At 46.3% G+C, this 13,312-nt stretch overlaps 1 protein-coding gene across 30 annotated transcripts in view; it reads left to right on the plus strand.

The window, feature by feature from the left end:
• The window catches only part of tcf7l2 (transcription factor 7 like 2), a 108,909-nt gene extending 95,854 nt beyond the window's left edge, over positions 1-13,055 (plus strand). For 7 of the 30 annotated variants that reach the window (XM_035404419.1, XM_035404402.1, XM_035404409.1 and 4 more), the window contains 7 exons: positions 650-790; positions 1,454-1,616; positions 2,789-2,896; positions 4,079-4,142; positions 4,916-4,966; positions 6,280-6,352; positions 12,362-13,055. In XM_035404419.1, coding sequence (XP_035260310.1) covers positions 650-790; positions 1,454-1,616; positions 2,789-2,896; positions 4,079-4,142; positions 4,916-4,966; positions 6,280-6,352; positions 12,362-12,764 — 1,003 coding nt within the window. In that variant the 3' untranslated portion in view covers positions 12,765-13,055. Of the gene's footprint in view, positions 1-649; positions 791-1,453; positions 1,617-2,788; positions 2,897-4,078; positions 4,143-4,915; positions 4,967-6,279; positions 7,303-7,329; positions 7,404-8,313; positions 8,343-12,361 lie in introns of those variants that run through there. The other 23 variants (XM_035404420.1, XM_035404406.1, XM_035404415.1 and 20 more) reach the window with 18 other exon arrangements.
• The last annotated feature ends 257 nt before the right edge of the window (positions 13,056-13,312 follow it).

Genomic DNA, 13,312 nt, shown 5'->3' on the forward strand with positions numbered 1-13,312 from the left:
ATATTAAAGAAATATTTTTTGGCTGGACCGCAACAGCGGGGCCAGCCCTACAAACGCGAATGTCTGTGACTGGGTCACTGAGTGATGAAGTCACACCATTGGTTGGCTAAGTTATGAAGCTACACCATTGGTCGCCGGTCCAGCCATATACTAGGTTTTGACCTGGTCTTGTTCTGAATCAAAAGGTCTTGCATGAGAATGTTATCTTTTACATGCTTTATCAGAAAATGTTGCTGCTTTTGTTCACACTATAGCCACGGTGAAAGATTTCCATAAATCTTAATTGGTCCTGACCTGGCAAATTGGACGACTTTCTTGCGGGAAATATTGACTCTGGTTCCTGTTCTCACATGACAGCGACACAAAAATCTGCCAGAGCGTTTATGGGTTTAGATGCGATGTGTGACAGGGGCTTTAGTGTGCATGTTTGTTGCTGCTATAGTGCGTGTGTATGTGTGTGTGTGTGTGTGTGTGTGTGTGTGTATGCATGTGCGTGTCTGTGTTCAGTTGCAGATGTACTGTATGTTCCTTTTAGTGAATGTTTGTTAAGGTGCATATCTTTATAAATGCTATTGTATTGGAGAGTGTGTGTGTGTGCATGTGTGTTCATCTCCCATTTCACCTGTGTCCATTCTGACGATTTACACAGTTTTCTCGCCTCCAGGTTCCCCCCCCACATGGTGCCCCCCCATCACAGTTTGCACACCACGGGCATCCCCCACCCAGCCATCGTCACCCCCAACGTCAAGCAGGAGTCCTCCCACAGCGACATCGGCTCCCTCAACAGCTCGTGAGTCTCTCTCTCCCCCCTCTCTCTTTCTGTCCTCTTTGTTGCCCCCAGTTCACTGTTAGCTTGTTCTCCAGCGAGGGAAAACACCACATCTCTCTCTCTGCTGCCCGTCGCTTAGAAATATCTGTTCCTAGATTACCCAGGGGCACAATGGCTTTGTACACATGCAGTCTGAACCCATGACCCATGCCTCCTTGTCCTTTCTCCGTGTACAAACAACACTTCCAGCACCACCATATCAGTCTTCTAATTTTCTGAAGCCAGTCAATGATGTTGTGGTGATGTGTCCTTCGCTATTGTGTATCGTGCCTCTCTCATGGAGAAAGTGTCTTTGCTTATACTGAGGTCCGAGGTTAAGGTCAGTTTGCCCATAGGTCTTTCTGCCCTCTAATTCACAGGAAGGTTTTCTCAGTTTTTATTTATTTTTAAATACTCACAACACACACACAGCGTTGATCACTGTATATATAAGGAGCAGATAGTCATCCTGCCAACTTTCACTGAAGTAGAAGCTGAATTGCCTCTCAGTTTGAAATATGCTGCATCTACCTTATAAGACAACCCGCACTGTTAAAGAAGCAAATGCTTAGATGATGGCATTTATGAGACAAATAATGGACGTTGAATAACCCTCCCGCCCTCGCTCTCTTCCTCCCTCCCCAGGAAACATCAGGACTCGAAAAAGGAGGACGAGAAGAAGAAGCAGCCGCACATAAAGAAGCCGCTGAACGCCTTCATGCTCTACATGAAGGAGATGAGGGCCAAGGTGGTCGCCGAGTGTACGCTGAAGGAGAGCGCGGCCATCAATCAGATTCTGGGGCGGCGGGTAAGCGGGCGGGGCTAACACCGCAATCAGCACTGATTGGGCGGGGCTAACGCCGCAGTCACCACTGATTGGGCGGGAGTGTGTGGGTTTAACTCAGCTGATGCTCTGGTGGCTGTACATGGAATTGTTCTTCATCCACCCAGTAACCATGAGTGATAAGTAGTTTTTGCGTCTAATTTCAAAATATTTATGTGATATTTATATTATATATTATGAAAAAAGTATGTTTTTTTGTTTTTATACCATCAGATCGGAGGTTTTGCCATTTAATCTTCTAAACATTTTGGTTTTGTCGCCTTAAAAATGTTAAAGAATTCATGATACAATATGTGAATTCTGTCCAATATCTATTTGGTCGTGTAGACAGTGGATAAATTGTTAGTTACTGCTCCAAGGCCTGTTCTGAACAGAGATGGAAGCTGAATTGCAGCATACAATTTTGGGGTTTTACCTTTATTATTTACCTTTGTTCTCTCCTGAGGGGAGGTAACACTTTTCACACTCAGGGCATTTGTAACAGATGAGGGATACAGATGGGCACAGAGTAGAGCTCCTGTGCATGTGCGTATGTTTTAAACTGTGGTCAGTAACAACTCCAGGCAGTCAGTGCGTTTGAATTTGGTTTTCAAATGTTCGGGTGTATGGTCAGCATTTACAAACGATACAGGATTCTAAAATATGACACTTGATAGTTACAAATAGTACAGCATAAATAAAAAAGGTTTGCTTTCTAAAAGATGATGTATGACCTCAGGGCCTCCAATCGAATCCGGACTGCGCCAGTCCCGGCTGTGGCCGGTAGCTCCATAGGGCGACGCGCAATTGGGGAATGCATCGCCCAGGGAATGGGAGGGTTCAGTGGGATACGTTTCTGCGGCCATCGCTGTCTAGTGACCCCTGCTGGTCCATTGGGTGCCCATAGATTGCAGTGAAAACCGCAAATGAAAGGTCTTCCTCTGACTCCGCACTATGAGCTACGCTGCAGTCTGCGGCGGGTTAAAGAAGCATCTGGTGACGGCACAATGTGTTTTTGAAATCAGTCTGAGGTAGAGGCTCGCGTAACTTTTGTCTCATGTTTCATTAGTTTTAATTATAGCGTCTCACCCTTGATTCTGTGCTTATCCTTTGAATCCTCTCTCCCTCCCTCCCTCCCTTTCTCCCTCTCTCCTCAGTGGCACGCACTATCCAGGGAAGAACAGGCGAAATACTACGAGCTGGCCAGAAAAGAGCGACAACTGCACATGCAGCTGTACCCCGGCTGGTCGGCGCGAGACAACTATGTAAGTTTTTAAGTTTTCAAGTTGTATAGGTTTTTAACGCTGTTTCCCTTCTTTACATTATCATCTGTTCCCTTGTTAAAGAGGACATGGCCTAAACCACTGCACCCTGGTGGAAGGGCGCAGTGCCTAAACATCTGTACCCTGATTAAAAAAGGGCAGGGCCTAAACATTTGTGTCCAGGTGGAGGGGGGTGGGGACTAAGCATTTTTACCTTGCTAAAAGGGTGCGGGGACTATACACCTGTGTCCAGGTGGAGGAGGCAAGGCCTAAATGTCTGCTCCAGTGATAAAGTTTTGGCACGGGCCTGAGACTCTGTACTCGGGAAAGATGAGCGTTACATTTACACATTTACATTCTTTTTACAATCCATTTGTATGGCTGGATTTTAACTGCTGAAATTCAGGTTAAGTACTTTCCAAACAGAGGTGTTTTGTCACCTGTCTTTCATCTTAAGATACCAGCCTGTGAATCGCACTTTGTCTTCCTCCGGGGAAATGTTTCTACTGGGTGTTTTTGGGACAGGATGTGGTTTTCAGACCCTAGTTTCCCTGTACCAGTATTGAAGTCAGTTGATCATGTGAGGATGAGAACTACTGACCTACAGGTCTGTAGTCCTCAGAGGTCATTTTAACTATGACATGTCAAATTGTATGCATTCAGTGATGTGAAATCCTTACTCAGTGGACATTGCTCTCAAAATTGCTCTCACCTTTGCTTGTAAAATGTAAAAGGCATTAAACAGTTTTTTGTTGTACAGTCTGTATAATTACATATAGTTATGCTTTTTGGTCTGCTTATCAATAAAGTGATGATGAAACAAAAAATAAATTTTTAGTGTGAAGTCGACCCCTTATTGACATTTCAAATGATTAAAATAATCCAAGCCCCTAAACTTTTTCTACCCATTCTGATAAAGTTTACATTTTAGGCAATGACCTATCCATGAATTGGAGAATTGCAACTTGGCCAGTCTGGCCTTCAAAAGGACAGGGCGAAGCAAGTGTGAGAAGTGTAGGGTGAAAGAAGCCTCGTTATGGTTTTGGGGGTGGCTGTGTAAAACGCCTGGGCCTCGACGCAGAGAGACGGAAAGAAAATATGCGGCTCCTTCTTTTCCTTTCAGTTCCGGTGTCTTTGTCTTCTGCAATATAATAACTAAGGTGCCTGTCTATTTCTCTGTTTTTGGCGGGTAACCAACAGGGCAAGAAGAAGAAGCGGAAAAGGGACAAGCAGCCAGGAGAGGGCAGTGGTGAGTCCACAGCAATTATCTCTCGTAATGGAGGAGAGCATCATGTGTCAAGCCATGGCATCTCCCAGATAAAAGTCAAGCCTTTTCCTCTCATTTTTATCCATTTATTGCCTGGCATCTTTTGTTCCTGTATGCGACTATGCTATCTAATGCAACGTTTAAAATGTTAGACTGCTTGTTACTACCCCTTGTTAAATGCTAACAACAGTCACCATGCATGTCCAAACACCCCCAACCCCTCCTCCGCTGCAACTGCTTCCACCACACACCCCCCCCCCCCCCCCACCCCTTTCACCATTGACCCAAGCATCCTGTTATTTTGATGTCGTGATGTGTGTATGTTTTTAAAGATGTCCTAAAGTTTATTGTCCTGGAAGCTGTTAACATGCTACTGTTGTGTGTTTTACTTGCCTGTGCCTTGGTCCTGACTTGCCCCCCCTCTCCCCCTCCGAACCCCGCCTCCTTCCCCGCCCCCCTCCCCTGTGTTGAGTGTATTAGCTGGGGCTGTGCCTGTTTGCTTTGATGCATGCTTTTTGGGTCAAAAATCACCCTCGTCTTTAAATTAAGGAGGTTTGCTAATTCTATAATTTATTCCTTTATTATTATTATTATTATCATTATTATTATTATTATTATTATTATTATCATCATCATCATCATTTTTCTTTTTTGTGCGTTGAAAAATTTTGAAGTGTAGAGTAAATGTAATTGCAGTCCATTTGGCTGCAGAACCCGTTTTTAAGGCTTTGTGTCTGTTCTTTTTTTTTTTACAGACCACAGAGAATATTTTCCAAATCCTTGCCTTTCCCTCCCTCCGATTACAGGTGCTTAATGTCATTTTGAGTCTTAAATTACTAACTTGTTTATTTCATTTCTCTCTCTCCTTTGGTTAATTATGTATATTTATGTATGTTTGTACCGTGTATATATTCAATTACTTAAAACGAAAATGTAATTTTTGGACACGATGGTTGTTTTTTTTGATTTGTTTATAATTTTTCTAAGATTTAAAAGCTCACTGTTCATTTATGCTACTTCCACCACAAGTATGCTTTTTAATAATGGATTGATTAATTAATTAAATTAACAACAGTGTTTCTCTGTAAAGTCATACATAACTTAACAGCATTCCCCGTTTTGGCAAATTGTACACGCAGTATGTTAACATAAGCGAATAATTGACTGAAAGGAATACGCAGATATTGAGGATTAAGTGATATATTCAGTCAGAGTAAACCTCCTTAATCTGTCTGCTTCAGTAGCCTTACCTGTCCTCTTTTTACACTAGCATGAACACGTAGCTAACCACACGCGCTCTCTCTGCTCAAATGCTCGGCGGAACGAGACTTGCTACTGCATTTGTCTGGGTGCACATCCACACGCTTCCCCGCCTGGGTCTCGACTCGCCCCCTTCAAACTCACTTCACTCTGCAGGCTGCCCTCCTCGCTGTCGCTACTACACTTCCTCTTTCCAGTTAAAATCATACATAGCAGACCAGAAATCAAATCTGCCACTTCCCCATTATGTTATGTTCTGATTTTTTTTCCTTAACGGTTGAGTTTTAAAAAAAATATATATATATATATACTGCCTAGCCTATGAATATCATTTGAACAGGCATCGTTTGAGATGGATTCTCCGTCACTCGGAGAAAAGTTAAGCCAGAAATTTTTAAAAATTAAAGTTTTGATTTGTTTTTGCTCGACATCTGATCTTGCTTGTGGAGTACACTAACTGCATCCTCTATCGATCTTCACAGTAAAAGGGACACTGCAGAACTCATTTCTACCTTTTGCTGTTTAAGTGCTCCCACTTGGGAATAAAAAGGGGGAAAAATGCATAATTTACATAATATGGAACTAAGCAGATTCATTTGTTTCCGTTTTTCCTTTATTTCACTTTTGTTCTGTTTCCTCCCTCTCTCCTGCTGCTGGCTTCTCTCTCTCTCTCTCTTTCTCTCTTTCTTGCTCTTTCTCTCTCTCTTGCGCTCTCTCTTTCTTGCTCTTTCTCTCTCACTCCCTTGCTCTCTCTCTCTCTCTCTCTCTCTTGCTCTCTCTGTTTCTCCCTTGCTGTCTCTCTCTCCCTCTCTCTCTCTGTCTGTCTGTCTCTCTCTCTCTCTCTCTCTGATTTGATCAGATCTGAGCGCTCCTAAGAAATGCAGAGCGCGCTTTGGCCTTGATCAGCAGAATAACTGGTGCGGTCCATGCAGGTGTGTATGATGGTGCTCGCACACTGGCCGGGGCAGGTTGCAGCTGGTTTACAAATTGGCGCCCCTCTCCCCTTTTCTGGCTATTGCTCCCGCCCTCCGAAGCCTTCCCGTTTTTCTCTGCCTCTCCTTTTGGGTGATTTCAAACAGGCCCGCGTGCGTGAATGTGTGTGTCTGTGTGTGTGTGTATGTGTGTGTTTGTTTCCCGTCCCTAGGCCAAAATCCGAGCAGCAGGATTATAGATCTCGTCCACATACAGCCCTCCCTCCACACGAACCATCTCTGGGTCATGCATCTGCAAATTGTAACATCTGATAGTGGGTGTTTACAGAGAAAGTGGATTTATCTTCTCATAATGGCATGTTTACAAAGAATAGATCAAAAGGCCTCACAGAGGAGACTTGCTGAGAATAGGTTTTAAAGCCTGAAGATACGGTCATATAATAGAGATGATTACAGATAGGTCATAACATCTCATAGTAGAGATGTTTGCAAAACACAGGTCACCATGTCTCATAGCAGAGAACAGGTTATAACGCCTTATAGCAGAATGCTGTCAGGAACATGTAATAACATCTGAAAGTCCAGACGTGCAGAGAGCTGCTTGTAATGCCTCAGTGGTTTACGGAGCACGGGCTAGTAAGGTTCATAGTACACTGTGTAGGTCATAACATCTCACGGCACACACATTTGCAGAGAGCAACCCATAACGCCTTCGTTAAGGCTCAAGCGTTGAGGGAGAGCTGTACGTGTATGCGTTTTTGGGGGCGGGGTGGGTCAGTGCATATTGATTGGTTGATAGCGGAGGGTGGGGCGGAAAGCTCGGTAAGTCAGAGGGAGCTGCCATTTGCACCAGCTGAAACCAAAGCTCCGCCTCCCTTGCAGTGTGTGCCCCAATGACCATGTCCACTTCTTGTGTGTGTTTTTTTTTTTTTTTTTTCCTCCCTGTTGTATTTCTGTGTTTACCTCTTGGCTAACAGATGCAAATACCCCAAAGAAGTGTCGTGCCTTGTTCGGCCTTGAGCAGCTGAGTTCATGGTGCAAACCATGCAGGTATATTCCCTGTAGTACCTCTGGGCCCATGGTGATGATGGTGAACAAAATGAAATCCACCTCTATTTTCTTCTCTATAAAATGTCTGCCTTTTTTTCTTCCCCTGTTACTTTCCTTAAACTCTCACTCACTCTTAAACAGAGTTCTCTTTGTGAATTGGAGCCTGCAACATGAAAAACTTGGACAAAACACCCATAACCATTTACATGCTTGTATGTAACATGTGTCCTGTGGCATGAAATGGATTTGAACCCTGTTCACATTTCTTTGTGTGATATATCTGAAACCTCGTAATTTTAGACTTTAATGTAGTGTATTGGACTTTTATGGGTCTTCAACGGAAATCTTTTCCTAGTCTGAGTTCATTTTTTAAAAATAAACCTGTGCAAAGTCTTGGCCTTACCAAGGAAGCGCCAACCAAATATAGGTAAATTATGTAGATTTTTTTCCAAAGAAAAACCCTTCGTTGTCCTTTTTCTTTTCTTTTTTCAGTGAACACATTTAGTCAGACTTTAACAATTCTGTACATGTCCAGAATTCCATAAATATGAAGATTTTAAATTACTTTCCCCTCTCTTTTTTGTTTATGGGGAGATGTTCTGAGATTTTAAATGCAGTTTCTTTCTCTAATATGTCAAATATATCTACATAACTATTGAAATATATTTAAAAAGTAACTTATTCAAATCTGTAAAAAAATGCATTTTCTGCAATCCTGCACCAGGGTAAATACCTGCTAACTTTGCTTTCATAACTCTGTCAATTTGCTCTGTACCTTTCAACTGTCTGATTTGTTTAGCTTAATTTTTAGATGGAGGGACTGTTGTTGTCTTCTCCCTTCTCATTACACAGTCTCTTTTCCCAATAACCTTACTTAGTCCCAATCTGTTGTTTTTCTGTTCTGACACAAGCAGTCTTTGAATTTGGAATATTTTCATGGTAGGTATTTGTTTCTGATAAGTAATACCCTTCTCTGTGACCCGCTTGCTCTTTCACCCACCCCCCCCACCCCCACCCCCACACCACCGCACTCCAATGTAGGTCCTGGTTCTGTGAATCAAATCCATACTGTATGTTTAGAGGCATGCTGTGCCCCATAACTTTCCATCGCTGTCCCATTATTAGCTGTGGAGTTATTTCTTCATTTCATTTACTGTCGAGTCTGGTTTCCAGGTCTCTCGTGTGGACGAACCCCACTCCACCGTTTGAGATCTATCTAATTTCAGGCGGCTGGCAGAGATGGACGGTTTTCTGTGTTGCATTATTGTGCGTTGTTCAGTAGCGTCGGCGTCTGTAAGGGAGGCACAGAAAGCAGATTTCTACAGCAGATGGAACAGTTCCTCTGTGTGTATCGCTAAAAAGCCCTTCTCCGCACGGTGTGGTCAGAATTCATTATTTCCTTTTTCATTTGGTAATGTTTCATTTGTGTATCTGGAGTCATTAATATTTTTGAACCGGAATTTGGTTTAAACCGGTTAAAAGCGCACATGCTGTTATTTTGGCCATGTGTCCACAATTTCCTATTTAGGCATTTGACAAGTGCCACCATCCATGAGTTGCATATATAAGGGTACACACTCACATACAGTATACACATGCGCATGTATAATGGTACATATACACACACACACGTATAATGGCGGCACACGTTCACTTACGCACGCGGGCATTTTGACATGCGCACACGCGCGGTCACAGTGTGGTCATTCTGGGGACCGGTCCCATCCTGTCGTGGCGCTCTCCCCTCGGCTCTCGCTCAGTCCGGCGTGGCCTCACCCGGCAGCTTACCGGCGCGTTCGAAGGGCTTTCCTCAGGTCGAGGTGCAGAAGGTGGGGTTGAAACAGGGCCGGCCCCCTCAGAACAGGGCGAGCGCAGTTCCGTGCCCTCTGCTTTGATTCCCTCTGCGCGATCCCTTCTCCGGCATTAAAATTTAACCCGCGCGCTCGTGGGGCCAAGGCCAGGGTTCCGAGCCCGCCGCCGCCCGCACGCCGAGACATGGGACCGCCTGTCTGGGTCTCGACCCCTCGCCCCACTTCTCTCGCCCCGGAGCCAGAACGCGCGGCGCGAACACTCCGCGTGTAAATCCGCGCTGAGGCCGGTGCGCGCTAGCGCGTTCACTGCGACCGCTCCCAGAGCTCCCCACCGCGGTCCCGAACGGAACGCTCCATCAGGAGGCGCGCGCACCAACTCCGTTTCCTTAGCAACCCGGCAGCGGAAGGTCTCGGCGCCTATGCCCTTCGGCTGGACTGCGCCAAACCCGTATTCACCCGTAACTTTGACTCGCGAGTTTGTCAAAGTTAGTTTCAGCGATTGCGGTCTTCGCCAAACCGCGTTTGGCAAGGATCAAACGCGAATTAGCGTTTAGCGACGGTTCAGCTGAGGTAGCAGTCGATATGAAAACGGAACGGGGAGATTGTAAAATGCGCGTATGCATGGGAGTCCGCGCTCGCTGATGGCATCGTGGTCTGCTGACTGAGAGGTCGGAGCGCAGGGCGGTACGGGGAGCGAGCGGATCGGCGCCCGCGCCCGTTTCCGAAGAGCCGCCGGTTCTCGGCTCGGAGGACGCCAGCCGGCGGTAATGGTGTGTAAATTTGAGGTGCGGGGGGGGGGGTTAAAAGAGCCCGTGGCCTTCGCGCGCGTTCGGGGGAATCCCCAGCGATACCCCGCAATCAATACAGCGCGCAGGCAAATGGCCGCGATCGATGCGCCTATTTAAAAATGGATATCACCTTATTTGCAACTGTTTGACAGGCGGTTATTGCGGCATTAGCCCGATCGGCTCTGGGATCGCTTCCCTGGCCTGGGACGCTGTCCTTCCAAATCACTTTATTAGCGCCGTGATGAGGGCGTGTCAGATCGCTCTCTCTCTCTCTCCCTCTTTTTTTCCCCCTCTCTCGCTCTCTCTGCCTGCCGGTTTCAGTACCGTAGCTCTTACATGAGTCATCTCTTTGTTGTTTTTTTTACCTCGGCGTCGTAGCTGTGTTTGTCGTTGCGCATCGTTGTCTGTGTGCCCTCCCTCTCCGCTCTTGGAGAACTGCATGAGCTCCTTCCAGTACAGCATGCAATTTACATAAACTGTGGGCTGATGTGGCTGTTCCAGAATCACCTCCCAAAATCTCTCTTTTTCTCCCTCTCTCTCTTTCTCTCTCTCGCTTCCTCCTTCTCTCTCTCTCTCTCTCTCCCCCTCTCCCTCTCTGTGTCTGTGTCTCCCTCTTCTCCTTTTTCTATGACTTTTTTTTGTCTGGCACCCAAGTCCACAGGTTTGCAGGCAGGGGTATGACTTTAAGAAACGTACCTTACCTTCTCTTTCCGCCATTCCGTGCGGTCGCTCTGTTCCTTCCTTTTTTCTCTCGCTCTCAAAAAATTGTCCTGTTCTTTGACCACTGTGTGGAGGTGGCTTTCAGTAGTCAAGGAAATGCATACGCAGGGACTCAACCAAGCCAGAAATGTCTTTCTCTATCTCTCTCTCTTGCTCGGTCTCTTTTCTTTTTTCTTTCTCTCCCTTGCTCTTTCTCTTAGTTTTTCTTTCTCTTTCCCTCATTTCCTTTCTTCACGCTCTTGGTATGAACAGCGCATAGCCTGAGTTAAATGTTGAATCTTTCCGTTTCGTTTGTTCTTGTGCCCAGCTGAATTTGGCCCTCGGGCAGGCAGATGCCTCATGGGGAGGAGCTGTGGGGGGTCAGGGTAGGGGGGGGGGTGGGGGGTGGGGGGGGGTTGGGTGGTGTTGGGGGAGGAAGGGGGGGGAGGTGCTCTCTCTTGCCACTCCATCCAGACAACCCCCCCACCTCCCCCCCCCCCAAACACACTGAGCCTTTAGCCCCCTCAGAGAGACTGCTGCCTCCCTCCCTCCCTCCCTCCCGCGCGCGGAGCGTTAGCCGAGCTCCGGCGTTTCTGGGGTCGGCGAGACTTCACCCGCAGTCGCGCTCCTCTGGCTCTAGGCGTAGCAGACGAGGGGGGAACCTTGACCTGGCTGGGGAAAAAAAGCAGCGGAAATGCAAACATGGCCGCCCCGGCCCTGACCCGCGCGCAGCGCAGCAGACATGTCTGTGAGGCAGGTTGCCGCGCGGCGCCGTTCTGCTAACCTCCACATCCGGATTCCCCAAAGAAACCAAACACAAAAAAAACAAAAAAAGGAGAAGAAGAAGGCAAAAAGGAAATAACCGGGGGAAGAAAGAGTTTTTTTTATTATTATTATTATTATTATTATTATTTGTATTTTTTGAAGGAGGAGGATGAGGAGTCGTTGCTCGTTTTTCTTAAATCTCTGTCCGCTTCGGCATCTGCACAGTTCAGAGCGTCTCTTGTTCGTGTCTGTGCGCGACGTTTTACGTACGCTTTTAATAGACCCGTTAAGGGCATGAATTAGAATTTCACAGTTCCACGGAACCTATCCCCACCCCACCCCACCCCTACCCCTACCCCTACCCCTACCACTACCTCCACCTCCTCAATGTGAATAAACCTTTTACTCTCTCTCTCTCTCTCGCTCTTTCTCTCTCTCTCTCTCTCTTTTGTCCGTTCCATCTCTCCCGTCCTGTGGCCAGTGTCAGTGCAGTGTCTGGGTTTATTGTCACGGGTTTGCACCCGCACTTATCCAGAAAAATCTTCACGATCTCAAGATTCAGTCTTGAAGTCGCCATGTTTTTCCGCTCTAGATTTAGCGGAACAGAGAGACTAGGCAGGGGCTGAAGGGTGGGAGTTGAACATTTAACTAAGTAATTAATGGGTCCCAGAATTGGGTTCGAGAATACACGTCCAGGTAACTGTCATTACGGGAGTGGGAGGGGTTGTTTTAAAATGGGAATAGATTAGTCGCACAGCCTGACAGTCATTGAGCTGACCTCCATTTGTACCGTCGTCCCCCCCCACACGTGGGATGATGCTTCCCTTTTTTCTTTTTTAACTCGTTTGATTTCATCCTTTTTCCGCTTTCTTCCCCCCCCCCCTCCCCCCCCGCAGGAGAAAAAAAAAGTGTATCCGCTACATTCAAGGTGAAGGCAGCTGTGCCAGCCCCCCCTCTTCGGACGGAAGCTTGTTAGACTCCCCGCCCTCCTCCCCCTCCCTCATCGGCTCCCCCTCGAAAGACTCCAAACAGCAGGCAGATCAAACGCAGCCACTCTCACTGACTATGAAGCCGCCGCCCCTGGCCGCGCACCTCTCCATGCCCACGTCTTTAGTCCTGTTGGAAACCGCGGCGGCGGCCGGCAAAGCCGGCGCCACCAACGGGCCTTTGGAGCGCCCCACCATTTCCCCGCGACAGGCGGGGTCCTCCTCCGCGCTGGCCAGGCCCTCTCCAACCCTGTGCCACACCCACTCTCTGCTACCCCAGCCTCTCTCGCTCGTAACCAAGTCTATAGAGTAGAATAGCCCTTTTAGCACTCGGCAGTCTCTTATAGTTATTTGTTTGTTTGGCTTTTTTTTTTTCCCCTCCTGGTTTTCCAGTATGTTTATACTTTTTCTGTCTGTGCGTGTGCCTTTTTTTCTTTCTTTTTTAGTTCGTTAAACCAAGTTCATTGGTCAATATTTGACCCATCATTATCTCGGGAAAAAAAAAAATATTAAAAAAGTTAAGTACAATGAATTGTAGATTATAAGCTTTGTGAATCTGCCAAAATTTTTATCAGCAACTGTTTTGAGTCTTTTTAGTGTTTAACGATGAAACGGAAAATATGTTCAAGGTTGTGTAGTTCCACATAGATGCATTCAAAAGACAAGGAAATTGTCAACAGGAAATTACGACAAAAACTAGATATAGAAAAGAAAGCAGAGGTTTCGGAGATAATTGATGAATTGCGTTAGCCCTTTCCAAAAGAGTTTGTGGTTCTTTATTATTTGTATTAAATACGAGCTTGCGAACCAATCATTTTCCATCAGTTCAGATACAGAGGGCATGTGGAAAGCATTGTCACC

The sequence above is a fragment of the Anguilla anguilla genome, chromosome 2, assembly GCF_013347855.1.
Source record: "Anguilla anguilla isolate fAngAng1 chromosome 2, fAngAng1.pri, whole genome shotgun sequence".
In the NCBI taxonomy this organism is placed as follows: Eukaryota; Metazoa; Chordata; class Actinopteri; order Anguilliformes; family Anguillidae; genus Anguilla; species Anguilla anguilla.